The sequence below is a fragment of the Rhinoraja longicauda genome, chromosome 2, assembly GCF_053455715.1.
Source record: "Rhinoraja longicauda isolate Sanriku21f chromosome 2, sRhiLon1.1, whole genome shotgun sequence".
NCBI classification, from domain to species: Eukaryota; Metazoa; Chordata; class Chondrichthyes; order Rajiformes; family Arhynchobatidae; genus Rhinoraja; species Rhinoraja longicauda.
The window spans coordinates 99,762,679-99,790,005 of record NC_135954.1 but is presented as its reverse complement, the minus strand read 5'-3'; the positions used below and the strand labels follow the sequence as shown (position 1 = coordinate 99,790,005).

Here is a 27,327-nt window from a genome sequence, read left to right as displayed (position 1 = left end):
GATATAGGTGGCGCATAGGGCGACATGATGGTGCATAGGGTGGTAGGGTGATGCAGACGGCAGCAAGATGGTGCATTGGGCCACACAGTGACAGCGGTGGAGTTGCTGCCTCACAGCGCCAGAGAACTGGGTTCGGTCCTGACTACAGATGCTGTTTGTACAGAGTTTGTATGTTTTCCCCGTGACCTATGTGGGTTTTCCCCGGGTGCTCAGGTTTCCTCCCACATTCCAAAGACATACAAGTTTGTAGGTTAATTGGCTTCTGTAAATTGTCCCTAGTGTGTAGGATAGTGTTAATGTCCAGGGATTGATCGCTGGCCAGCATGTTCTCGGTGGGCCGAAGGGCCTGTTTCCGCGTTGTATCTCTAAACTAAACTAAAATTTACAAAGTCCTTGCCATCCACTGCTTTGCTCTGCGCAACGTCACGAGCTCTCGAGCTCTGCCAACTGCGCCACTGTGCCGCAATTATTTATTATTATCCTTGGGTCTGTTTCTTGCAGATAATGAGGATTGAGAGCTTGCCGTTACACTTCTCCCTACATACATGCACTCTGATTTTCTCAAATGTTAAATTAATTTAATTTAATAAAACGTGACTGACCATAAAAGAAGGGCTGACATTTATCCTGCACCTACCTCTAAGTGTCCCAAAGTGCCTTCCACCAATAAAGTTGTTATTTGATGCAGTAATCGTTGAAATGTAAGAACAACAGCTTTGAGCACCCGCGTCTTTAAGCACAATGTAAGCTGTGGTACTTATTTTTGACCGTGTTAATGTCCAGGTTTATTTTCTTTTTGCAGTGTCTACTCAGGGCATCAGTCCATTCTCATCCCGCCTTCAGAATTGGAGATAAACCCCTCGCTCTGGCTTCTTGCCGTCAGTCAGTATAAAGTGCGAGACACATTCTGCTCCTATTGTGTCATGGAACTCTGCACAAAGGGGCTCGGCTCGCAAACCGAATCACTCAAGGTCAATATATATATATATATATATTTTTTTTTTTAAATCTGTGTCTGCTAATCTTCAATGTTCGAGCTTGCTTTGCAGGTATATTCAAATATTGGAGGTCTGCTTTCAATCTTTACCTAGTGATCTGAAACGTCATTCCTTTATATCTAGAAACTGTGTAAAAATGAACTCAAAAGTCATCAGAATTTAGGAGGGCTTTCAAATAGCTGAGAAAGTTACCAAAGCATTTTTTTCCCGAAAGCATTACAGTGGGAACATTTACTCATCTAAAGTTCTACCCAATTTACTACCTGTTTTCTAAACAATAATTTATATATTTTTAATTTATTCAAATTAATATATTTAAATTTACAATTCTTAGAGAACTACACAACTTCAAAATAAATACACTGTTGTGACAAATAATGTGAACCTCTTAGTGTTTGCTGAGATCTAACAAAGGGCTTTGTTGAAAGAATAAATGCATAGGCACCTTCAACCAAAGATAATAGAGCAGAGCAAGATTGACCCTAAAAACCGTAGTATGTCATGGCGCCATTTTAGTAGGCAGAAACTTGCAGAAACATTTTAAAAGAAAAATAACAAAAATCTGTGAATTGATAGATGAGATATATTCTGCATTTTAATGGTATCATCACACATACTGTTCCCCCAAAACACTGATTACACTACGAGAGGCATAGCGAACGGCGGGTTTTGCTTACTAAAATGGCGGACGTTCCGCTCCTTTGCATAACATCTGGAAGTCATGTACTTACCTATTTATTATGTCAGACTGGGGGAGCCGCATTATATTTAGTGGGTCCATACTGGCTCAATCCACCAGTTTCATGGAACATTGAACAGTACAGCACAGGAACATGGCCTTCAGCCTACATTGTCTGTGCCGGACATCATGTTAAGTTAAGCAAATGTCCTCTGCACGCATGTGATCCTCAACCCTCCATTGCTATTTATATTTCGATATTAAACACAGCTATCCGACCTGCTTCCACCACCAGCCCTGGCAGTGTATTCCAGGAATCCACAATTCTCTGTGTAAACAAAAACTTTCCTCACAGATCTCCTTTCAGTTTTCTCCCTCGGACGTCAAAGCTATTCCTCTTTGTCTTTGACATTTCAATCCTCAGAAAAAAGACTGAATGACTACCCTATCTATGCCACCACTCCCTGTTTAATTGCCCCTCTCCTTAATTCCCAGTCCTCCTGCAACTTATTAAATCATGATGTGGTGAGATATAGAAGCAAGGAATTGCAGAGGCCGATTCACAGTGCTGGAGTGACTCAGTGGGTCAGGTGGCGTCTCTGGAGAACATGGATCGTGACTCAACCAGTCTGAAGATGGGTCACCTAGCCATGTCGTCCAGAGATGCTGCCTGACCCACTGAGTTACTCCAGCACTTTGTGTCTTTTATTTTAATATGGTTAGATACTTTTTTACTTTATAATCTTTTGATTGCTTATCATTTTTTTTGTGTTTAGACCAGGGGATTGGATCTGTCTCGTGTCCGGACCTGCGTTGTCGTCGCAGAAGAGCGGCCCAGAATAGCGCTCACCCAGTCTTTTTCTAAGTTATTTAAAGACCTGAACCTTAACCCAAGAGCAGTCAGCACATCCTTTGGCTGCAGAGTGAATCTTGCTATCTGCCTTCAGGTAGGGATTTATGCACCTATAGTTGTGAATCAATTTACCACTATAAAAACTGATATTTAGGAATAAAACGATGGACATTTTAATATTTATTGCTGCTCAGTTGGCTTTTCAGATCTTTAAGTTTCTCTGCTTCTGCTCTGTGTTTATTTCTCTCTCCCTCTCTCTCCCCCTCCCTCCCCCCCCCTCCTCCCTCTCCCTCTCCCTCCCTCTCCCTCCCTCCCTCTCCCTCCCTCTCCCTCCCTCTCCCTCCCTCTCCCTCCCTCTCCCTCCCTCTCCCTCCCTCTCCCTCCCTCTCCCTCCCTCTCCCTCCCTCTCCCTCCCTCTCCCTCCCTCTCCCTCCCTCTCCCTCCCTCTCCCTCCCTCTCCCTCCCTCTCCCTCCCTCTCCCTCCCTCTCCCTCCCTCTCTCCCTCCCTCTCTCCCTCCCTCTCTCCCTCCCTCTCTCCCTCCCTCTCTCCCTCCCTCCCTCCCTCCCTCCCTCCCTCCCTCCCTCCCTCCCTCCCTCCCTCCCTCTCTCCCTCCCTCTCTCCCTCCCTCTCTCCCTCCCTTCCTCTCTCTCCTCTCTCTCCCTCCCTCTCTCCCAGCAATTGCATGCTTTGTGCTTCTCTGTGAAAGTGCAGCTTTTAAAATGAATGACATTTGCAGAATTTGGCGTTCATAATTTCATGGCACTGCTGAATCTATCTGTGGGTTTTTTCACTCAGTACAAGTGTAGCAGTTTCTGTGCAGCTTGTAAGAGGTTGGCAGAGTGTGTTGCCAATGCATTGAAGGCAGATAAATTAGCACCACACACCCACACATCACAGGTAACAGGCCTAGATTCTGAGGATATTCCACAAAATTCCACAAAATCTTTCCATTTAATTTCAGAGAAATATACAGCGATGTTTCCAGTCGCATGTCCAATGTATTTTAGATCTAGCTGAGCCAGCAAAATGGTTGAAGTTGGCGATAGGCTGTAATGTGGTAATAACCCAATGAAGTCTTTAAAATAACAAATGAGTTTACAGTTTTGGGTGGGAATTTTCTGCTTTTCAGCAATTAATTTTTTCCCTGGAGATAGACACAAAATGCTGGAGTACCTCAGCGGGTCAGGCAGCATCTCCTGAGAAAAGGAATGGGTGACGTTTTGGGTCAAGACCCTTCTTCAGACTGAGAGTCAGGGGAGAGGGAAACTAGAGGTATGAAAAGGTATGAAGAACAAATGAATGAAAGGTTTGAAAAGAACAAATCAAAGCCAGCAACGATGATCAAGGAAAGGCGGAGTCCACAATGATCCATTGTTGGCTGTGGAAAAGGTGATAGCGAGTAGATACAAACAGTGAAACGAAGCAGGCCGACTAGGGTGGGGGAGGGATGGAGAGAGAGTGTGTCTATCTTCAGTGTAAACCAGCATCTTCAGTTCCTTCCTACACAATTTGTCCCTGGGTCTGGTGGCAACATCGGCCACAACAGTGTGGATTTTCACTAGGAACTGCAGTTGCAGGCTTACAATAAAAGGTCACGAAGTGCTGAAGTAACTCAGCTGGTCAGGTAGCATCTTGTGAGAACATGGATGGGTGACGTTTTGGGTCAGGACCCTTCTACAGACTTATATTTTTAATTATTTTCCTCAGCAGAAAATAATTTACTCAGTATTTTCAATATGCTGATTCAGCGAAATATTTGAAGGAGTCCACCTCTGATTTTCTGGCAACTGATGGACCGGCACCTCCTTTAAATCTGGACAAAATTAAGAGAGTGCACTTAAAATTCCCTGGGCAGCCACAGATGGCGCTGTGTGGCACACGCTCGTCCCAGGCGTTTCCCTCCATCCCAATAAGAGTTATTTGTTTACATCTGTCACGTGAACTGAGGTACTTTGAAAAGCTTTTGTTGCGTCAGCAGAAAGACAATGCACGATTACAAGCAAATTATTTACAGTGTATAGATGCATGATAAGAGTATAATGTTTAGTGCAAGGTAAAGCCAGCAAAGTCCGATCAAGGATAGTCCGAGGCTCACCAAAGAGGTAGATAGTAGTTCAGCACTGCTCTCTGGTTGTGATAGGATGATTCAGTTGCCTGGTAACAGCCGGGAAGAAACTGTCCCTGAATCTGGAGGTGTGCGTTTTTAAACTTCTATACCCTTTGTCCGATGGGAAAGGGGAGAAGAGAGAATGACCAGGGTGACTGAGCCGGCACTGTGATGTGAGCTTTTATCCTGATGTCAAACCAGGATAGATTTGGAGTCCAGCAGCAATAACGCCATGTGTAGGAAGGAGCAGCAGATGCTGGTTTATACAAAGTATGGACACAAAGTGATGGCGTAACTCAGCAGGTCAGGCAGCATCTCAGGAGAAAAAGGAAAAGAGACGTTTCGGGTCAGAACCCTTCTTCAGACTGAAATTAGTGGGGGGGGGGGGGGGGGGGGGGGGGGGGGGAGGGAAACCGAAGGTAGGAAAAGGCCAGAACAAATTAGGGCCAGAAACAGATGACCAAGGAAGGGTGGCGTCCATAATGGCCCATTGTTGGCTGGGGAAGAGGTGATAACGAAGGGATACAGACAGTGGAACTAGTAGGATGGTTAGGGTGGGGGAGGGGCAGAGAGAGGGAATGCAGGGGTAGCTTGAAATTAGATAAATCAATGTTCATACTGCTGGGTTGTAAGCTGCCAAGCGAAATATGAGGTGCTGTTCCTCCAATTTGCGTGTGGCCTCACTCTGACGGTGGTGAAGGCCCAGGACAGAAAGGTCAGTATGGGATTGAAAAGGGGAGTTAAAATATGCGGCAAGGGGCAGTGATGTTGCATCGTAAGGTCAGCAGCCAATTGTGGTGTGGTGCACCCCTCAAACATGTGGAGGGACATCACACAGGGGGCCACATGAGTGGCAAGGGTGTTTATTGTAAAGGCTGGTGTTAACACTATTGAGTATGACACTATTGAATGTGAAGGCACTAAGAATGTATGAAGAAGAGATTTTGCCCTTTTTTTTAGTTTGGTATATATTTAAACTTTATCCTTGAAAAAAATCCTATTCTCGGTTAAAATGAAAAGTAAATTGAACAAAATGTAACTTTTTAATCCTTAATTTATTCTTTACTCTTCACTACTTCTTTCTTTCTCATTTCTTTTTAAAAAAGGAAGTTGTACAAATAATGTTTTAATAATTCTTGGCACCTGTAAAAAGGAACCATTAAAATGTAATGTGCTTACTTCCAAAGAAAAAAAAAAGAAAAAAAAAAAAAAAAAAATTGTGGCAAATATACATTGAGCAAAGCACAAACACAACGTGCTGGAGTAACAACAGCGAGCTGTGGGATAAAGATACGATACGATAGAACTTTATTTATCTCAGGAGGGAAATTAATTTGCCAATGGTCATAAATAACATAAAGTACATGAAACATGAAAATAAAGTGATGAGTGGTGAGGCTTTGGGGGTGTGCAAAGATTGAGGGGGGGGGGGGGGTCAGTCTCAGTCTCATTCTACCCCACGACAGAAGGGGGAGGAGTTGTACAGTATGATAGCCACAGGGAAGAAGGATCTCCTGCAGCTTTCTGTCCTGCATCTTGGTGGAACCAGTCTGTTGCTGAAGGTGCTCCTCAGGTTGACCAGTGTGTCATGGAGGGGGTGAGCTGGTTTGTCCAGGATGCTCCACAGTTTGAGGAGCATCCTCCCCTCCTAGACCACCTCCCATGAATCCAACGCCCCTAGGATGGTGCCAGCCTTCCTGATGAGTTTGTTGATCCTATTGGCGTCCGCGGCCTTCGCCCTGCTGCCCCAGCACACGGCAGCGAAGAAGATGGCACTGGCTACCACCCGGTAGAACATCTGCAGCATCTCACTGCAGACTTTGAAGGAGCGGAGCCTTCTCAAGAAGTACAGCCCGGCTCTGTCCCTTCATGTACAGGGCCTCAGTGTTCCCGGACCAGTCCAGTTTATTGTCCAGGTACACCCCAAGGTACTTGTACTCCTTGGTAAACTGCACATCCACACCATTGATGGAGACAGGGGACAGGTGTTCCTCTCCTCCTAAAGTCCCCCACCAACTCCTTAGTCTTGTGGGTATGGAGCTGCTGGTGATTCAGCCCACACCACTCAACAAAATCATTGACCTCCTCTGTATTCAGCTTCCCTCCCCTCACTGGTGCAGCCCACAATCGCAGAGACATCTAAAAACCTCTGCAGGTGGCAGGAGTCCGAGTTATATCTGACGTCCGAGGTGTAGATGGTGAACAGGAAGGGAGAGAGGACCGTCCCCTTTGGGGCCCCCTGTGTTGCTCACCACCATGTCCGAGGCACAGTTCTGTAGCCTGACATACTGTGGTCGTCCAGTCAGGTAGTTGGTGATCCAGGACACCAATGGAGCATCCACCCGCATCTTCGTCAGTTTGCTCCCTAGCAGTGCAGGCTGGATGGTGTTAAAAGCACTGGAGAAGTCAAAAAACATGACTCACACAGTGCGTCCCAGCTTATCCAGGTGAGCACAGGAACGATGGAGCAGGTGGATGATGGCGTCCTCACCCCCGATCTTTGTTTGGTAAGCGAACTGCAGGGGGTCCAGGTAGGGTTTAACCAGGGGTCGCGGGTGAATGAGCACCAGCCTCTCCAGGGACTTCATGATGTGTGAAGTCAGTGCCACTGGTCTAGTCATTGGAGGAGCTGGGACATGACCTCTTCCACATCACGGGAACCCTCTCCAGGCTCCACCAATGTATCCATTTCACCTATCCATGACCACCAGAGATGCTGCCTGACCTGTTGGGTTACTCCAGCAAATCGGCACAAAGTACTGGAGTAACTTAGCGGGACAGGCAGCATCTCTGGAGAGAAGGAATTGGTGACATTTTGGGTCAAGACCCTTATTCAGACTGAGAATCGAGGTAAAGGGATACAAGGGAAACACTCCAGCACTTTGTGTTTGTGTTTTGCTCAAAGTATTTTTTTTCCCAACTTTAATACTCAATGCCCTGACCGATGAAGGCAAGCAGGCCACATGCCTTCTTCCCTACCCTATCTAACTGTATGAAAAGTATGAGTTTTAAATTCTGGAACTTTGAGTGAATATGACAATGGGGAATGTGACGTACAACGAGATCTGGGTGTCCTAGTGCATCAGTCACTGAAAGGAAGCATGCAGGTACAGCAGGCAGTGAAGAAAGCCAATGGAATGTTGGCCTTCATAACAAGAGGAGTTGAGTATAGGAGCAAAGAGGTCCTTCTGCGGTTGTACAGGGCCCTAGTGAGACCGCACCTGGAGTACTGTGTGCAGTTTTGGTCTCCAAATTTGAGGAAGGATATTCTTGCTATTGAGGGCGTGCAACGTAGGTTTACTAGGTTAATTCCCGAAATGGCCGGACTGTCGTATGTTGAAAGACTGGAGCGACTAGGCTTGTATACACTGGAAATTGGAAGGATGAGAGGGGACCTTATCGAAACATATAGGATTATTAAGGGGTTAGATACGTTAGAGGCAGGAAGCATGTTCCCAATGATGGGGGAGTCCAGAACCAGGGGCCACAGTTTAAGAATAAGGGGTAGGCCATTTAGAACAGAGATGAGGAAAAACTTTTTCACTCAGAGAGTTGTAAATCTATGGAATTCTCTGCCTCAGAAGGCTGTGGAGGCCAATTCTCTGAATGCATTCAAGAGAGAGCTGGATAGAGCTCTTAAGGATAGCAGAGTCAGGGGGTGTGGGGAGAAGGCAGGAACAGGGTACTGATTGAGAATGATCAGCCATGATCACATTGAATGGTGGTGCTGGCCCAAATGGCCTCCTCCTGCACCTATTGTCTATTGTCTATTGAAATCTGCGTTTCACCCCAGGGATGTGATATGTTAGTTTTGCATGTTGATCTCAGGTTAGTCTATCAGCTTAGTTTAGTTTATTGTCACGTGTACTGAGGTACAGTGAAAAGCTTATCTTGCGTGTTAACCGGTCAGCAGAAAGCCAATACATGATTGCAATCGATCCATTTACAGTGTATAGATACATGATAAGGGAATAAGGTTTAGTGCAAAGTAAAGCCAGCAGAGTCCAATCAAGGATAGTCCGATGGTCACCAAAGAGGTAGATAGATAGTAGTTCAACACCACTCTCTGGTTGTTGGTAGGATGATTCAGTTGCCTGATAACAGCTGGGAAGAAACTGTCCCTGAATCTAGTGGTGTGCATTTTCACACTTCTGTACCTTTTGCCTTGTGAGAGAGGGATCTGACGGATTCACGGTCTCTACTCGATATACGTCCTGCCTTTTGATTCTCGCGACCCGTGGCTCTAAAGAGTCAATGCACTGTCGTTGATCTTCCCAAAAGTGGACTCAACCCAAATTAAACTCGGCCACAAAATCTCCTACTGCCGAATGAAGCAAGCATGGGAAATCGCTGTTAGCAAATGAAGAATGGTTGTGTCTGAGTTAATAGGAGGGCCCTGGAGAAGAGATTTATTTTGTGGGTGATGTGATATTTTGCTGTGTGTGAGTGATGTACGAGTGATGTATGATATTCCTGTGTGAGTGATGTACGATATTCAGCGGCGATGGACAGAAATGAATAAGGTGATTTCCTGACGGAGAGCAAGATTATCCCGTTGCCCAGAAGGACGAAAGCAAAACATGGGGGAAGTATGATTCTCTGTAATAACCCTACTGCTTCAAATATTTCTCTGTATCAGCAAACTGAAAATATTGAGCAAATTTCTTTCTGCTCAGAAAAATAATTAAAAATATATTCATTTTATTGAAAAGCAATTTGTCTTAAGTTAACAATATATTTGTCTCATCGCCCTGAGCGGCTCTAAGAAAATATTAAGGCTCTAGGAATAATATTTGTATTTGATATTTTACCAGATAAACCTTTGCCCTCACTTTGCAACCAAAGCACAGAACAAAGGCACTTCAGTGCATTGAATTCATAGTGGGCAAGAGAGTGTTTACTTCTGTGCCTTTGCGTTGTTATACAGGCTATCTGGAAATAACTACAGCACAAAATAAGTGCAGCAGATCTATATCTTTGACATCTCGTGGAATCGATTCTTCTGGAATTAAGGATTGGTGTGTTTACGGCTCAGCTTACTACAAATTTTAAGTAAAGTGATCAATAATGCGGATAGTCCATTTTAATGTTGGTGCACATTTGGTAATGTGAGTGGCAGTGCGATGAAGCTTTAGAGCTCTAGGTTAGAGTGAATCAAAATGCAACATGAGTACAAAAGGAATGGAAGTCACTATTTGAATAACCCGCTTCTTTTTCCATCGTGTGTTATTGTTTGCTACCGGGGTAGAATGAGTGGAAGAATCGGTGGCAAGGCTGAAGTAAAGTACACGGAGCATTAACATAGCTGAGCGGGTGATTTGCACCTGTGTTGTAAACACCGGCTTAGTACCATTCCACATGAGGTATTCAGGGATGGATTTGTTTTGTTTGAAAATGCTGACTCCTGTTGGACAAGTCCAAAACGTAGAGCAGCGCAGCACAGGAAAAGGTTCTACAACCTTAGTTTAGTTTAGAGATCTCGGAGAGAACCCACGTGGCCACGGGGAGAACGTACAAACTCCATACAGACAAGCACCCATTGTCGGGATCGAACCCGGGTCTCTGGAGCTGGAAAGCAGCAACTCTACCGCTGTGCCACCGTGCACTAAGATATCGGCGCTGACCATAATGCCAATTCAAACTAATCCCTCCTGCCTGCACATGGTTTGTATCCCTCCGTTCCATGCCTATGCATGTGCCTGTCAAAATGCCTCTTAAATGTTGCTATCGTCTCGGTTTCAACCACCATCTCCCATCCCTCCCCAATCCCGACAGTGCGTTCCAGGCATCTATCACTCTGCCTAAATTGCCTCGCAAATGGTCCTTAAATTTTAAAATAACCCATATCCTTCCAATAATGGGGCACCCAGAAGTTCGCACAATATTGCAAATGTCACCGAACTGAAGTTTCATCAAGTTGCAACATGATTTCCAGACTTTTATACTCAATGCCAGGAGCAATGAAGGCAGTATCACAGAAGCCTTCCTCCCCATTCTCTCTACTTGCATGGGCCACTTTCAATGAGCCATGGACTTGCAGTCCGAGACTCCTCTGTCCATCAACGCCTCCAAAGGTCCAGCCATTTACAATATACATTCTTCTTACCTTTGATCTGCCAAAGTGCAGCACCTCTCACGTGCAGATTAAACTCCATCTGCCATTACTCTGTCCATTTTTCCAACTGAGCTATGTCCTGCTGCGCCCTTTGATAATCTTCCTCCCTATCCCCAACTCCACCAATTTTAATATAATCTGCAATCTTACTAACAAACCCATCTACATTTTCATCCAAATCATTTATACATATAAATGGGCAGCACAGTGGTAAAGTTGTTGCCTTGCAGCGCCAGAGACCTGGGTTCGATCCAGATCTATGGGTGCTGCTGTACAGAGTTTATACGTTCTCCCTGTGACTGTGTGGGTTTTCTACGGGTACTCCCACACTCTGAAGACATGCAGGTTTGTAGGTAAATTGGCTTTTGTAAATTGTCTGAAATGTGTGTAGGACAGAACTAGTGTACTAATGATCGTTGTTTGGTGCGAAGTCAGTGGGCCAAAGGGTCTGTTTACACTCTGTATCTCTGAAAAAAATGTTAAGGTGATGTGGTTGTTTATTTTCCCACATTAGGCTTCATCCCTCTACTTTCTATTCATCAAAGGTTATGGGAGAAGGCAGGAGAATGGGATTGGGAGGGAAAAATAAATCAGCCAGTGTGTAGGATAATGCTGGTGTATGGAGAGATTGCTGGTCAGCACAGACTCAGTGGACCAAAGAGCTTGTCTAAAGTAAAGTCTAGTCGTCACAAACAATAAAGGTCACAGCACCAATCCCTGCAGAACACCACTGTTTACTGACTTCCGGTTGGAACAACACATGCCACCAGCACCTTCATTCTTTTATGGTCCAGCCAATTTTGGATCACGTGCCATAATCGTCTGGATCAACTTACCGTGAGGAACCTTGCATTACTAAAGTCCATGTATGCAGCATTTGCTACCCAGCCATCATCAATCACCTTTGTCACCTCCTCCATAAATTTAGTTGAGTTTGTCGGGCATGACCCCCCCACACAAAGTCAAGCTCACTGTCCCGACCGAATAAGTCTGTGATTCTCCAGAAGTGAGTAAATCCTATCCCTGAAGATTCTTCTCCAGTAATTTCCCTATGACTGGTGTAGGACTCACTGGCCTATAATTTCCTGGTTTGTCCCTGGCACCCTTCTGAAACAAAGGAACAGCATTCATTGTCTGTGGGTGTGCAGGAAGGAACTGCAGATGCTGGTTTACACCGAAGATGGACACAAAATGCTGGAGTAACTCTTTTTCGACACAAAATGTTGGAGTAACTCTTTTTGGCACAAATTGCTGGAGCAATTCAATTTTCAAGTCTGAAGAATGGTCTTGGCCCAAAAAGTCACCCATTCAGTCTCCCCAGAGAACAATGTTGTCCACTCTCCAGCTGTCTGGAAGCTCGCCTGTAACTTAAGAGGACATAATGATCTCAGTCTAGACCGCCTCTCTCCTCGGAGGGTGTCTAACAGACAATCAAACATCAATTTGCATTGATACAACACCTTTTAAACAAAAGGTAGAACCTTCAAGGGCAATCTCGGTATTTCTTTACATGCAGAAGCAACTGAAAGGCACCAAAACATGTAGGAAAAATACTGCAGATGCTGGTTTAAATCGAAGGTAGACACAAAATGCTGGAGTAACTCAGCGGGACAGGCAGCATCTCGGGAGAGATGGAATCGGTGACATTCCAGGTCTGAAGAAGGGTCTCGACCCGAAACGTCACCCATTCCTTCTCTCCCGAGACGTTGCCTGACCCGCTGAGTTACTCCAGCATTTTGTGTCTACCTTTGAAAGGCACCGAATGTGCTTTCAAAAACAACAGCCAAAATATGAGAGGTAGAAAGAGGTTTATTCCAGACTGGCTATAGATTCTAATTTTAAAAGTTTCTGAAACTTTTCTTCTCAAGAGTTTTTCATTTGGACATCAGCATGGGAGACCATGGAGTCACTTGCAATGTCCTGTGGCGATTGCCACTGAAGGAATTGTCAGCATCATGTGCTTTACTCAGCTCTACAGGTTGTGCTTTACAAAGCCGAGGAGCAACTGTGTGAGTTGAAGTAAATGAAAGCCAGTGGTCATTTCTGAAATGCGCCTCAGCTCGGTGTATCTTTACAGCCCTGTGGCTTACCAGCTTCATACTGTTACCTTGTTTGTGCTTTATTATTGCAATCCATTACATTTCCCCCTCATCACTGTACTTCTGGAAAAGCAACTGCAGATGGGTTTAATATATCACGATATGAGTTCTCCCTTAGGCTGCATATTCTTTGCAGTGACTTTCACGGTATTGCTCCTTCATGTTAATACTGTAAAAAGCACTTAATAAGAGGACTGATTAGCATCTTTATGTAAAAATTGATATAATTGTTCAGCAATATGTTTCCGTGCTCTCTTTCCACACGGTACTCACTAAGAACAAGTTGCAGAATCAGCCACTTCTTGCAACAGTTGCTCCTCCTCGTGTTTCCGCATCTTGCAATACATAGATGGGACGAGGTTTGCAATAGAAAATGAGCCCTGATCTCAGTTCTTTATCGGAGAGTCCCTTTGGAAAGCACTGAAGCTGTCAGATGCAATACTGCAAAATATTTTTTAGGAATCCTTCATATTTACATCTTGTTTAGGAATATTGGTTAAAGAAATGCTCCTGAAAGAGAATTATATCAAAGAAGCATTATCACATTTTACCATTTTCAAATCTGCATCTCTAAAATCCGCTTTCACTTTGCTTATTGGTTTCAGTTTAGTTTAAAGATACAGCGTGAAGATAGGCCCTTCTGGCCCACTGAGTTCGTGCCGACCACCAATCACCCAAACAATGGTTCTATTCTACACACCAGGGACAATTTACAGATGCCAATCAACCTGCAAACTTGCACTTCTTTGGAATGTGGGGGGAAACAGGAGCACTTGGAGAAAACCCACGCGGTCACAGGGAGAACGTACAAACTCTGTACAGACAGCATCCGTGGTCAGGATCGAACCTGGGTCTCTGGTGCTGTAAGGCAGCAACTCTACCGCTGTGCCATTGTGCCGCCTTGTGCTTACGTCCAACCGTCTGATGGATCAGGGAAGTCAGCTTATCTGCTTATAACAAAGGTGCTTTGATGTAGTAGTAGAGAACACAAATTGATAGGTAAAATATATACAGTCAGGAAAGGAAAGTTGTGCAGAGTTTCTTCATTTTTGGGGAGATGTAGACATTTTTCGCAAGGTGAGCATTAATGGTCTATCCCTAACTGCTCTTGAGAAGGTGGTTGTGAAACATCTCCTTGAACCATTGGTGTGTTTCTGATGAGGGTACTTGACAGTGTGCCTGGGCACGGATTTCCAAGATTTTGATTTGACATTGATATAGGAAAAATGATATATTTTTGTTACTCGGAGGGCAGATCCCTCTTGCCCTCAGCCTTCTTGATGGTAAAAGGGTGTTGATTTTATTTGGAGTAGTCTTTTCTCAGGACGACTCTTATTATTAAAATCTTCAGGGAATCGCTATAACATTGTCATATAGTTTCCACCAAATCATAATATCTAGCAGGAAGAAAATGAATTCATTGTTCATTGATTGAAACCATCAACTTTCTGTCCGTCATGTATTCACTTCTAAAATTGGACTTCTGAGGAACTGGCCTGGATTTGAATTCTCTATAATTTAAGGTGCTCTTTAACTGTTGTATGAATGTTGAACAAGCGGTGAAATTACTTGAGAACAAACCATACTCTGATTGGAATTGGCTGTGGTCATCCTCACAGTAACGGACGATCTCCAGTGTGTGCTATGAAGATTCTCTCAGGTTCGGTGTTTGTTGTAAGCAAGTTAAATGTGACCAGAGTGTCACCAGCACCATTGCTCCCTGGGGGCAAGTCAAAGACAAAGCTCAGGAGCAGATGCACAAAACCCTCCAAAATGCAGGCAAATCCATAAAGTGAAGACAAAAAACATTCACTTTTTCCGTTCACTTTATGGATGCCAACAAGTGACGTCACTTATTGTTTATAAGCATTTAAATCTAAAAATTATTTTTTTCTTTCCAGAATTTGAACTAACTTTGTCTTTAACTCTGTGTTTTAACATGAGCTGTCTCCTTAAATTGTTCTTTGGTTTATCTTATGTATATGTTAATGCGCTGTGTTTACAATTTTTTTTTTGTTCAGTGTGTAATGTTAAGATTGTAGTTAACCTTTAACTAAGAGGTTGGTGTGTGTTGACACTTGTGTTTCTTTCCCTCTTTCAATCCCTTGCTTAATAAATTTGTTTCCATCATCCCCACCCATGTCACTTTATACATATTTTTGGTCTGGTTTTGTTTGTGTCCGTCCTCCCGTCATCCTGCACTCCCTGCTGCTGAAGCCTCACAGGCTTGGGAAGCTGACCGAGCAGGTAGGGGGTCACCAAGTTCCCTATTCACCCAGCAATCAGCTTCCAGCAGTAGGTCAGACTAGGGCTGAGTGTGGAGATCTCGGATGTGGGGATTGCTGTTTAATATCTTCCTTCCCCTCCAATTCATTGCCTACCAACAACCACAGGGGTATGTCAGTGAGTTTTAAGGATACCACTTGATGAGTCAAGTCAAGTTTATTTGTCACATACACATACACGATGTGCAGTGAAATGAAAGTGGCAATGCCTGCGGATTGTGCAACAAAAAAAAAAAAGAATTACAGCTACAGCATATAAATTAAAGTTAATACAGAGAAGACAAAATTTAGTCTCTGGAGTTATAAAAGTTAACAGTCCTGATGGCCTGTGGGAAGAATAATGAATAATGAATTTGCACTTAGCATAGACTTATTGAAAATTTTAAAATGACAGGTTAAACCATGGTAAGTTTCCTTGTAACTTATTTTTGGGCATGTCCAATTTTTTGTAAATGTGTTCATTTTCATATTCTGTCGATGACAATGAAGGAAAATGAGATGGATAATCTCCCTGCTCAGCACTAGTCTGTTTGCTGCTGAATTTTTCACTAAATGTTAAACGGGAAAAATATCTGACTGACTCCATAGGGTGGTGAACTCTCTGTTAGACTGGGAGTCACCCGCATGTCCTGGTCATGTTGCTGTTTTATGGCAGGCTGTTGCAGTGATCAAATATTGGACTATTCGTGGCAAAAGATGTTTGGAACGTTTCAACAGGGAAGGTCAACAATGGTTGCAATTTGACCACCATTATTAGTGGGCTCCGTGTTATCTTCTTAGTTCTGCCAAAAAAGTCAAACAAAGACAACAAATGTTATGAAGAATCCATCAGGCAAAAATGTTACACGAATCTTAACATGACGCTTATTTAAATGGGTTTAAATGTTTTCCCGGCAATATTGTCTCTCCTTTTTCCACGTTGTTGGACTAAGATGTGCTGCAAGTGGTCCCTTGTGTAGTTGGAGTACATTCGGTATCCTATGAGGAAAATGGAATTGAGGTGTACTCGATGAGAAACCACCAGTAGTGAATTTCAGTCAAGGACAGGATTTGAACCAACATTTCAGATCCAGTGCAGTACGTGGTTGTACTTTTGGTCTGGTACTTTTTGCAGGCGTGGCATTATTGCAGGGATCAGCCCTGTACGTAGCTGGCTCGGTTCCTGTGCCACTAGGCACTGGCCACGATCGCACCTCACCTGAACTTGCTTGATCCAAATAGGTGAATCTATCTTGCTGGCCCCAAACATCACAGACGAGGGCCGCGAACATTGCAGTGGAGAAATCCACCCTCTGAAACTCTCTGAAAGCTTCGGCATCTGGCGAAGACTCACCTGGCATTGTGCCAATTTTTGGAGGAGAAGTGTGAGGTGCAGGAAGTCATACAGTGCTGTTCTGAGGAAACAAAATAAGCTGCAACATTATCAATGAAACATAAGCTGCATTGATTCAGTGGACTGGTCTATGTTCAATAGGTCAGCAGCCAAACTAAATGAGTACACCACTTTAATTTAGACTTGAGAGATACAGCGCGGAAACAGGCCCTTCGACCCACTGAGTCCGCGCCGACCAGCAATCTCCCCGTACACTAGCACCATCCTACGGACATACTAGGCACAATTTATAATTTTTCCGAAGCCAATTAACCCACAAGCCTGTACATCTTTGGAGTGTGGGAGCAAACCGGAGCAGCTGGTGGAAACCCACGCGGTCACAGGGAGAGCATGCAAACTCAGCACGGGCAGCACCCGCAGTCAGGATCGGACCTAGGTCTCTGGATCTGTAAGGCAGCAACTTCGTCAGTAGATGTTTAGAGGACTGTGTGCCAAAGGAGTCAACCTTTGTTCCCAACTGGAAAACATGAATGAACCATGAGATCCACTCCCAAGTGAAGACCAATTCTGTGGCGTTCAACATATACAGCATATAAGCAGGCCATTCGGCCCAACTCATTCATGCCCACCAAGGTACCCCAGCAAAACTAGTCCCATTTGTCCATGCCTGGTCCATATCCCTCTCGACCTTTAGTATCCATGTACCTGTCTGAATATCTTTTAAATGTTGTTGTTGTACCTGCCTCAATTACTTCCTCTGGGTGAAAAAAAGACACAATGTGCTGCTGATCTGTCTGAGGAAGAGTCCTGACCCGAAACATTACCTATCGATGTTCCCTGGATGTGCTGTCTGTGTCACTCCAGCACTTTGTGTCTTTTTTTGAAAAGTAACATCGGTACTTCCTGGTGTCTACGTTGGCAACTCATTCCAAATACACACCACAATGTATAAAAAAAGTTGCCTCTCAGGTTGCTACTAAATCTTTCTCTTCTCACTTTAAACATATGCCCTCTAGTTCTTGATTCCCGGCGGACAAGACTCTTTGCATACACTTTAATGAGATCACCCCTCAGCCTCCTGGCCTGCCCAACCTCTCCCTCCAGCTCAGGCCTTTGAGTCCTGGCATCGTCCTCGTAAATCTTCTCTGCACTTATTCAAGCTTAATGGCATATTTCCTCAAAAGAATTATACTGGCAACCTTGGTATGTACTATGACAAATTGCTTCCTTGAACATCCATTTTTAAAACACCTATAAATCATAGAGTGATCGATGTCTCTTACATGTTATGATACTGCCTCAACTACCTCCTCCGGCAGTTCATTCCATATACCCACCAACTTTTTGTAAAACAAAGTTACCCCTTAGGTTCCTATTAAATCTTTGCCCCCTTGCCTTAAACCTATGTCCTCTGGTTCTCGATACCCCTACTCTGGGCAAGAGACTCTGTATGTCCACCTGATCTATTCCTCTCATGATTTTGTACACTTCCATAAGATCACCCCTCACCCAACTGCGCTCCAAGGAATAAAGTCTTAACCTGCTCAACCAATCCCAAGTGCTCAGGCACTCGAGTCCTGGCAGCATCCTCGTAAATCTTTTCTGCACCCTTTCCAGTTTAACAACATATTTTCCATAACATGGTGCCCAGAACTGAACACAATACAATGTGACCTCACCAATGTCTTATACAACTGTAACAGTTGTGAATCTGTGGAATTCTCTGCCGCAGAGCCAGTGGAAGTCAATTCACTGGATGTTTTCAAGATGGAGAGTTAGATTTAGCTCTTAGGGCTAAGGGAATCAAGGAATATGGGGAAAAAGCCAGAATGGGGTACTGATTTCGGATGATCAGCCGTGATCATATTGAATGGCGGCGCTGGCTCAAAGGGCCGAGTGGCCTACTCCTGCACCTATTTTCTATGTTTCTAACATGACCTCCAACTTCTATATTCAGTACTTTGACTGATGAAGGCCAATATGCCAGAAGCCTATTTAACCACCCTATGTACCTATGATGCCACTTTCAAGGAACAATATAGATCCCTCTGGTCTACAACACTCCCCCAGAGGCCTACCTTTCACTGTGTATGTCCTGCCCTTGTTAGACTTCCCAAAATGCAATACCTCACATTTCACTGTTTTAAATTCTATCAACTATTCCTCTGCCCACCTGCCCAACCAATCAAGATCCTGCTGGAAATGTTGACATCCATCTTCTCTATCTACAATACCAGCCACTTTTATGCCACCTGCAAACTTGCTAACTATGCCTTGTACGTTCTCATCCAAATTATTGATATAGATAACAAACAGCAATGGGCCCAGCAGTGAATCCTGAGGCACACCAATAGTTACAGGCCTCCAGACCAAAAAACAACCTTCACCCTCTGCTTCCTTCCATGAAGCCAATTTTCTATCCATTCAGCTATCTTTTTTTCAGTTTAGTTTGGAGAATCAGTGCGGAAATAAGCCCTTCGGCCCACCGAATCTGCGCTGACCAGCGATCCCCGTATGCTAACACTATCCTACACACACTAGGGGCAATTTACAATTATACCAAGCTATTTAGCCTACAAAACCTGTACATTTTTGGAGTGTGGGAGGAAACCAGTGATCCTGGGGAAAACCAATGCAGGTCACGGGGAGAATGTCCAATCTCCATAGAGAGAGATAAGCAACTATCATCAGGGTCGAACCTTGGTCTCTGGCACTGTAAGGCAGCAACTCTACCGCTGCATCACCTTGCCGCCCTATCTCCATGTAGCTCTCCTTGGATCCCATGCGATCTAACCTTCCAGAGCAGCTACCATGCGGAACCTTGTTGAATGCCTTGCTGAAATCCACATATATACGTTTACAGCTCTGCCCTCAACAACCTTTTTGGTCGCATCTTCAAAAAGCTGATTAGTATACATTATAAACCTGGGATCTGAATGTGACTTTTAGTTCTTAATGTAAGAGCAAATGAGAGGTTGGGAAGGTGACAACAGCATGTTTGTGACTTTAATGCTATTTAAATATTGAACTATTGTATGTTGTCCCCTTTAATATTGTTGTCTGGACCTGAGGATTATAGCAAGCCCATCATGTCTTTCAAACTATGAGTGGTTCTGGAGTCCCATGTAGGGCAGACTGCCTAAAACTGGCAGATTTCCTTTTATGAGAATATCAGTAACCAGATGGGTTTTCAAGATGATCTGGTAGGTTTCCGGTTGCCATTATTGAAGCTAATTTTCTAATAACTACAGATTTAATGTCTGGGTCTCCAGACTCTTTCACGTGGTTTAACCACAATTCTACCATGTCCCTTATTACATGTTCTCATCATTTTGAGTCGCACTGCATGACAGGTATAACAATAACTGTGTACGAAGGAACTGCAGATGCTGGTTTACATTGAAGATTGAACACAAGAAGCTCAGTGGGACAGGCAGCATCTCTGGGGAGAAGGAATGGGTGACGTTTCAGACTCATTTTGTGTCTATCTTAGGTAAAATAGGAACATCCTTACTCTATCTGATCAAGCTGATGCTGTGAAGATGAAACAAAATGATTTGGATGCCCAAGTGGAGTGTTATTCATCAAAGTACTGTCGCCTTGTGTCAGTAGGGTCATTGGAGATAGGAAAGGCTGAGGAGCTGAATGATGGTCCCACAGATGCCATGGGGAAGTGAATAAGAAATCAACCAAAGCTGCTGGCAATTAAAGCAACTACCGCAATACTACTGGGCATTAAAAGCTTTACTTAGCAGTTCCATCCAATCCATCTGTGATTGATAGTTTCGGATTTCATTGTGGCCTTTATTAAGTTTGACAGCACTCTGCCTGATACTCGCTGGAGTTTAGAAGGATGAAGGGGGACCTTATTGAAACTTACCGAATAGTGAAAGGCCTGGATAGAGTGGATGTGGAGAGAATATTTCTACTGTTGGGAGAGTGTAGTACTAGAGGGCATAACCTCAGAATAAAAGGATGTACCATTAGAAAGGAGATGAGGAAACGTTTCTTTAGTTAGAGGGTGGTGAATCTGTGCAATTCATTGCCACCGACGGCTGTGGAGGCCATCTTTTCATTTCATGAATGAACCAGATGTCCGTGACATCTGGCTCGGACCAAATGTTTTATAAGATGGCGTGCGTTGTTTCTTTCAGTGCACAATAAACAGTTTATTATCTTGCATTTGATTGCGGGTAGCTTTGGAACATTTTTGAACTCGCAAACAAAATGCATTTACTTTTAGCAAATGGATTGCCAAAGATCCTGTTGTGATGTAACTTATTCTTGCTCTAATAAAGACATTAGGTTGGCTTAAGGAGTATGGGAAGTTTATCCTTTACCACATCCTTACACTCTTTTGATGCAATTAATAATTGAGCTTGCACAGAATGCTTTTCATTGCTGCTGTTGCACATTAAGCATGTTCCCTGAATTGGCTGTCGTGCAGGTTACTGCTTGAGCCAAGTGCGATACATTTGTCTTGATATTTATTGCGTCATTTTCCTGCATGAATTGCTTTTGTCAGAGTGTAATCTCGGGATTGTTTGCATAGTTTCTGTTTGCAAGTTTTGTGGCCTATTGAGTAATTAAAACCATTGCATTCACATTAACTGTGCATGAATTGACAATTAGTATGTTAACTGAGGATAGTTTAAAAGCATCAAATTTGTATTTCAACCTGTAAAACAAAATTATGGAAATTGTGCCTTTTCTACACTTGCATTAATTAATAAGTAAAAACAATGTTTATTGATCAAACTGTTGCATTGAAGGTTTAATGAAAGTTTGTGAAGAAATACTCTGCTCTTTTACAGTCCTCGTTTCCTAACTGTTTCATGCTGTTGATTACAGGGTACATCGGGACCTGATCCTACGACTGTTTTTGTGGATATGAGAGCACTGAGGCACGACAGGTAATTGAAGCAATCGTAAGCACATATTTTGATGGGGCATTAACTTTTTCCCGCAGGTACTCAATAGCATTGGACAGGCCTGCTGCGTGTATGCTCATATCCAGCTGCCAGAGGAAAGTTGTACATTCATGTTAAGGCAGCTGAGTGTGACGCCAGTTCCAAAATAACGCAACCAGCATCGTGTAACACTGCAAAGCAAATTAATTTAAGGTGGACATTTTATCAGCTATGTCCTTCTACATACTTGCATGGGAATTTAAAGATGTGACATTTTTTTCTGGAAAACATTGGCAAACTTTGGAGAATGGGTAGCCACTTGCTTTACCGGCTGGGTAAAGAATGCTATGATATTGTCGGCCCTGTCACAATGCTCTGTGTACTTGTGCATTTCTTTATTGAAGTGTGCAAGTGGTGAAATGGAATTGTGCTGACGGGAACTTTAGTGGGGTGGAGTTTCCAATGCAGGTCCTCCGCTGATTTTCCAGAAGCTGGTGGTCTGGCACCTCCATCAATCCGGACAAAATCACAAGAGCACACTCAACCATTTAGTTGAACAATGCAAGCAGGAAAAATGCAACCATTATTTTAGGGTAGCGTTGCACTTGAAAATTACAGTAGGATTTGGCAAGAATCAACATGAATTTATGAAAGGGAGATTACAAATGTTAGTTTTTTTCAGATTGTACCAAATGCAGTAGATAGATTAAACCAGGAGATGTACTGTATTTAGACAAAGAAGGCCTTTGATAAGGGGTGTAGGAAGGAACAGCAGATGCTGGTTTACACCAAAGATAGACACAAAATGCTGGAGTAACTCAGTGGGACAGGCAACATCTCTGGATAGAAGGAATAGGTGACGTTTCAGGTCGAGACCCTTCTTCAGACTGAGAGCCAGGCCATGTCTGAGATAATGAGGGAGAAAAAGACCATATAAAAATTGGGAATTATTTGGAGTAGGGATGTTTAAAGGACAGAAAATGGAATAGAAATAAATATGAGTTGTTTTTGTGTTGGGGTACTCTAACAATTGGTCATGATTGATCTTTCATCGTGATCGTGTTCATGATCTTTATCAATGATATGAATAATGGAACCAAGCGTAATATCTTCAAGTTTGCTGATGATACAAAGCTGGGTGCACATGATGGCTGTGAAGAGGATGCAGAGAAGCCTCAGCAGGATCTAGTGAGACTAAGTGGTCAGGCAAAAACATAGCAGATGGAATAAAGTGTGGAAAAGGCCGAGATCGTTCACGGTGGTAGAAACTGTAGAAAACTTTATTTTAATATTCAAAGGATCTGAGTGCCCTTGTAAATGAAACATTAAAAGTTAATTTGCAGGTTCAGCAAGCAGTTGGGAAAGTAAACAGAAGCTTGGCCTTCATTGCAGTGATATTGGAAAATGAGTGAAGACATCTTACCACAATTACGAGAGGTTCTGGGGAGACATACCTGGAATATTGTATCTGGGCCGGTCTCCCTACCTAAGGAAAGATATGTTTGTGATAGAATGAGTACAGTAATAGTTCACCAAATTGATGCTTGGGAGGGGGTTGATGTCCTATTAAACAGTGTGGAACTGCACTCTTGAGTCTGAATGAATGAGAGGTGAACTCATTGAAACCTCATCTAATGACATTTGCCAGGGTAAATGTGGAGTTGATGTTTCCACAAGCCCGGGTTCTAGAAATGGGGTTACAATCTCAAAATAAAGTGTTGGCTCCTCAGGACTGAAATGAGAAAAAAAATGCTTCAGTCAATGAGTCGTGAATCTTTGGAGTTCTGCAAACATGAGAACTGTAGACACCCAGTCAGTTTATTCAAGACAGATAGGGTAAATGCACAGAGTCTTTTACCCAAAGAAGGGGAATCCAGAACCAGAGCATACAGATTTAAGGTGAGGGAGGGAAGATTAAATAGAAACCTGAGGGGCAACTTTTTTTACACGGAGGGTGGTGGGTGCATGGAACGAGCTGCCAGAGGAGGTACTGAGGCAGGTACTATCACAATGTTGGACATGTGCATGGATGGGATAGGTTTAGAAGTATATGGGCAAAATGCAGACAGGTGGGTCTAGTTTAGATAGGGCATGTTGGTCGGCATGGGCATATTGGGCCGAGAGGCCTGTTTCCACGCTATACAACTCTATGACTCCAAGTGTCAATAGAAGCAATCGCCTGTCAATTCCAAGAGGTGAAGTTAAGAGACAAAGGTGTCTGAAAGGCAGGAAACTGTTTATTTTTCCGCTATGAAACTTGTTTTTGTCTTTTTCTAATCCATCTTTTTTTCTGCTAGTCAATTTCTAAAATAACCTTAAGTAGTTTTCTTGTTCCCGATGAAAATCAGGATTTTGGTTACAACCACAGACCTGTGTAATGTCACTTGTGTTCCCTAATTCATCGATCACATTATATCCAATTTAAATTATGGGAACACACATTATAGCAGAACTACCTGTATTACAAATCTGATTAGTCACAAGTTATGGACCACATACTGTTATTAAAATGCTTTTAGAGTGTCAGTTATAAATCTTTATCAGGTTACCACTCTTCGATACATTAAGCAGGGTTTCATCACACAGATAGCCTCAGAATTAAAGAATGTTCCTTTAGGAAGGAGATGAGGAGGAATTTCTTTAATCAGAGGGTGGTGAATCTGTGGAATTTGTTGCCACAGAAGGCTGTGGAGGCCAAGTCAATGGATATATTTAAGGCAGAGATAGATAGATTCTTGATTAGTACGGGTGTCAGGGATTCAGGGGAGAAGGCAGGAGAATGGAGTTAGGAGGGAAAGATAGATTAGCCATGGTTGAATGGTGGAGTAGACTTGATGGGCCAAATGGCCTAATTCTGCTCCTATCACTTATGAATGTATGACTGCTTGGCGGCCACCGGTTCACGAATGGTTTTGCAGTTCGTTACACAAACAGTATGAGTAATAATTTGAACCCAGAAATCACAAATCAGAAAAACAGTGTACTTTAGAACACTATATTTGGCCGGAGAGCCAATTGTGCCAGAATTGACAACTCTGTTTATTTGCAAAGGGTCACCTTAAGATGCTGTCACTAGTGATGCCTATTTTTAATAAGCATTTTTGACAGGAAAGGTCTGCCAGAAAACATTACTCATTATGCGATGGCTGGATGCTCCTGTCATTAGAAACCACAAGCAATGCCCCCGCTTGGAATTTAACATCTTTGTTCTTGTATTTCGTTATTGATTTGGGAGATTAATAAAAGCAGCACTGTTTGGTTGAAATAGCTTAGTACAGAGTATGGTCCACCGATTAGATTAGCATTGATACGGTCATTTGTTACATTGATTCAATGACAAGTAAACTATTAGGAGCGGACAGGTGAAATGAGCTAAAACAATCATTTGAAATTTGGTTAAAACTGAGGTCTTCAATATGTACAGCAGAGGAACCAGTGGGAAATTCAATAATGTATTAACTTGAAAAAACAATTTATTTACTCCCTTAGTCTGGATAAAGGATGAAAATGCTGGAAATACTCATTAGTTTGTAGTTACAGCATGGAAACAGGCCCTTTGGCCCACCGAGTCCATGCTGACCATTGATCACCTGATCACTCTAGTTCTGTAATCCCCTCCCTCCATATTAAGGGTAATTTACAGAGACCAATTAACCTACAAACCCACACGTCTTTGGGTCACGGGAGGAAACTGGCACACAGGAGGAACTGCAGGCTGTCACAAGGAGAATGTGCAAACTCCACACAGACAGCATCTGAAGTCAAGATCGAACCCAGGTCTCTGGCGCTGTGAGGCAGCAACTCGACTGCTAGCCACTGTGCTGCCCTGAATTAGGTGGAGTGGGGCATTGGCAGAAAGATAAACAATGTTAATATTCAGCTTTAGGACCCTTTGTCGGAACTGAATTTTCTGTTTTAATTTCAGATTCCCAACATTTGAAGTTTTTCTTGTATTTTAGCTTATTAATAAATTGTTTCCGGAGGTGAGGTATTTTGACACTAAAAATAGGTGGTATCACAGACAGTGAAGATGGTTATCAAGAATTACAAGGGGATATTGATAAGCTGGGCGTGAGCCTGAGGAATGGTGAATGGAGTTTAATTCAAATAAATGTGAGGTGTTGCATTTTGAGAACACTATTTATGTCGTGGGCTGAGTTAGTTATAATGTGATTTCGATCAGGAACTAGAACCACTTAAAAATTACTTTGGAAATTGACAAGCTGAGAAAAAGCTGTCTTGGGGGAAGAAAGTAATGGGAAAAAAACCTGTTTATGAGTAGCTTCCCCACAGTAATCAGACACCATTAGGGTGGCACGGTGGCGTAGCGGTAGAGCTACTGCCTTACTGCACCAGAGACCCGGGTTTGATCCTGACAACAGGTGCTTGTCTGTTTGGAGTTTGTATGTTCTCTCCATGACCTACATGGGTTTTCTCCGAGATCTTCGGTTTCCTCCCACACTCCAAAGACATACAGGTTTGTAGGTTAATTGGCTTGGTATAAATGTAATTTGTCCCAAGTGTGTGTTGGGTATTGGTAATGTGCGGGCATCGCTGGTCGGTGTGGACTCGGTGGGCCGAAGGGCCTGTTTCCGCGCTGTATCTCTAAACTAAATTAAACATTGTCTCTTATGAACACAGCTGCTAGTTTCACCCTGGGAGACTTCTGGAAATTGACACATAATCACTTATTTTGACACTTGTGCAATGAAACTCTATTAAACTATATAATATGCAGCTTTTAGTAATTTTAGCGTGCAATAACAAAAACTAGCTATTAGAGACTCCTTTATTGTGAAAATCCTGCAGGAAATAACTTTGTTTTTGCGAATTGGAAACTCTCCACCTCAAACCTCCTTTTTCCCATTTGTACAATTATTTTCGTGAAATGACTTTCTCTGACAGGAGGTTTCTTAGCGATGCAATTATCACAATATAAAGAAACTATCTGTATTACGAATTCACAAAAGAGTTTACACAAAAACCCATTTAAACTTTTAACCCTAAAAGGAATAGATAATATGGAAGTTCCTTGAAGTGAAAAGAAAATTTGAAACATCTAGTACAAACTCGGGTGACATTGCAAGTTGTTTAATTTAGTTTAGTTCAGAGGTACAGTGTGGAAAGAGGCCCTTCGGCCCACCGAGCCCACACCACACATTAACACTACCCTACACACGCTGGGGACAATTTTTTACATTGATACCAAGCCAATTAACCTACATATCATATCATATCATATCATATATATACAGCGCGGAAACAGGCCTTTTCGGCCCACCAAGTCCGCGACGCCCAGCGATCCCCGCACATTAACACTATCCTACACCCACTAGGGACAATTTTTTACATTTACCCAGTCAATTAACCTACATACCTGTACGTCTTTGGATCTGTACGTCTCTAGAGTGTGGGAGGAAACCGAAGATCTCGGAGAAAGCCCACGCAGGTCACGGGGAGAACGTACAAACTCCATACAGACAGCACCGGTAGTCAGGAACGAACCCGGGTCTCTGGTGCTGTAAGGCAGTAGCTCTACTGCTACGCCACCGTGCTGCTCCAATTAAAAGATGGAAATGACCTATGAATATATTTAAGCAAATGCCCAGAACTGCAATTGGTTAATTGCCGTATAAGCACATGTGAAATTATCCACTCTGAACTTAAAAAGGATTAGATATAATGCTCTTTGAAATGTGGAAAGTCAAGGACAAAGCAAGGTCAAAGAATATATGTAGAAACAAGAAACTGCAGATGCTGGTTTACACAAAAGGACACAAAGTGTTGGAGTAACTCAGCAGGTCAGGTAGCATGGTAGGAAAAAAAACTGCAGATACTGGTTTAAATCGAAGGTAGACACAAAATGATACTGACCGAAGAAGGATCTCGTCCCGAAATGTCACCCATTCCTTCTCTCCTGAGATGCTGCCTGACCCGCTGAGTTACT

The 27,327-nt window shown here is 43.2% G+C and overlaps 1 protein-coding gene across 6 annotated transcripts in view; it reads left to right on the top strand.

The window, feature by feature from the left end:
- LOC144607888 (disco-interacting protein 2 homolog C) overlaps positions 1 to 27,327 on the top strand; it is a 515,842-nt gene that overhangs the window by 466,281 nt on the left and 22,234 nt on the right. For all 6 annotated transcript variants that reach the window (XM_078425037.1, XM_078425045.1, XM_078425054.1 and 3 more), the window contains 3 exons: positions 803 to 971; positions 2,454 to 2,624; positions 21,322 to 21,383. In XM_078425037.1, coding sequence (XP_078281163.1) covers positions 803 to 971; positions 2,454 to 2,624; positions 21,322 to 21,383 — 402 coding nt within the window. The remainder of the gene's footprint in view (positions 1 to 802; positions 972 to 2,453; positions 2,625 to 21,321; positions 21,384 to 27,327) is intronic.